This window comes from Habropoda laboriosa, unplaced genomic scaffold, assembly GCF_001263275.1.
Source record: "Habropoda laboriosa isolate 0110345459 unplaced genomic scaffold, ASM126327v1 scaffold38, whole genome shotgun sequence".
NCBI lineage: Eukaryota > Metazoa > Arthropoda > Insecta > Hymenoptera > Apidae > Habropoda > Habropoda laboriosa.
In genome coordinates, this window is record NW_017100163.1 from 393,483 (window position 1) to 394,710 (window position 1,228).

Below are 1,228 nucleotides of genomic sequence, written 5' to 3' on the forward strand. Positions count from 1 at the left end.
AATCCGTTCACGTTTTCAACATCATACGATTACAAGCAAACACTTGTGCGTCATTTAATTCAACAATGTGACAAGTGTAATAATAAAACTATTACACGTTATTAAAATTTAAGAATATTCTTAATATGATTAAATACAATGTATAAGTGGATTGATTTTTCAATATTTAATTTAACATAGATTACAAACGTTCTACTTACCTCCAGACGCAACTTTAACAAACTGACGCTCACCACTACTAGATTCGGTGCCTTCGTCTTACTCCTTGCAACTATATACCGGAAGACTAGTGGTGCCAACTACAAAGTAACATTCTAAATATCATGTGTAAAGTTATAGTAAAATTAATATAAAAACTTTATTTCAAATTAATATAATTACAAAATTACACTATAATTTTATATTCGTGTTATAACTAAACAATATTTAACGTTATAAGTAATAACGTTTATGTTGATTACTTGTAACTTGTGAATAACTTCATTCGTCCAATAAAAAAAAGGTGGATACATGATATCATAATTTAAAACGTCGGCGGTTTTTTCAAAAAGTAGGATTGATGAGATTAATTTGTTTAGATTCTGTTTTCTGTCGAACGCTTTACTTGATAAACATGTTCTGTATGCGTGCTAACTTATAAATTTTACGATTTTAGTGTACATTAACATATTTTTAGTTTTTCTGCAAAATGTTCATTTTAAAAATAATAATTAAAATTTTTACATACTTATTGACATTTTACATACTTGGAAGAATTTAATTTTTTCGTTACGTTGATGATGAATTATTTATTCTAATTAGTTGTAAGTAATAATTTTACTACATAGGTATGGATATTTATTACAAAAATTAACGGTACTGTTTAAATATGGTAAAGTTTATTTAATAACATCACAGATACAATAATTATGTACACAATTGTTGGAGAAAATGTTTAGCCCGCTGGTTAAACACTTTCAACTATCCCATTGTCAATGTAAGCACTGAAGTACTAGGTTTCAGATAAAGGTGCTCCATAAGGGCGGACATTTGACAGTTTCGAAATAGAAACTTTCGATTTTCAAAATCGTACTGCAGTCTAGAATTACAATTTATTCTAGACATATGCTTATGTTTGCATTACATTTTTTTTGCTAATCATTAGTACACAATTAGCAGCCATCAGTTATTACCCCAAACGTATTACAAGTTGTCTTCCGACGAGGGCAATTTATCAAATACATAAAGT

General features: G+C 28.0%; 2 protein-coding genes across 2 annotated transcripts in view; both read right to left on the minus strand.

Annotated features, from left to right (window-relative positions):
- LOC108578475 (ATP-dependent RNA helicase WM6) overlaps positions 1 to 275 on the minus strand; it is a 5,286-nt gene extending 5,011 nt beyond the window's left edge. The window contains exon 1 of the mRNA XM_017941823.1: positions 201 to 275. The gene's annotated coding sequence lies outside the window, so the exon portion shown is untranslated. The remainder of the gene's footprint in view (positions 1 to 200) is intronic.
- Positions 8 to 1,228, minus strand: part of LOC108578477 (E3 ubiquitin-protein ligase MARCH8) — a 3,565-nt gene continuing 2,344 nt past the window's right edge. Inside the window, exons 7-8 of the mRNA XM_017941824.1 lie at positions 201 to 299; positions 8 to 88 (exon numbers count right to left, since the gene is read on the minus strand). Coding sequence (XP_017797313.1) covers positions 8 to 88; positions 201 to 299 — 180 coding nt within the window. The remainder of the gene's footprint in view (positions 89 to 200; positions 300 to 1,228) is intronic.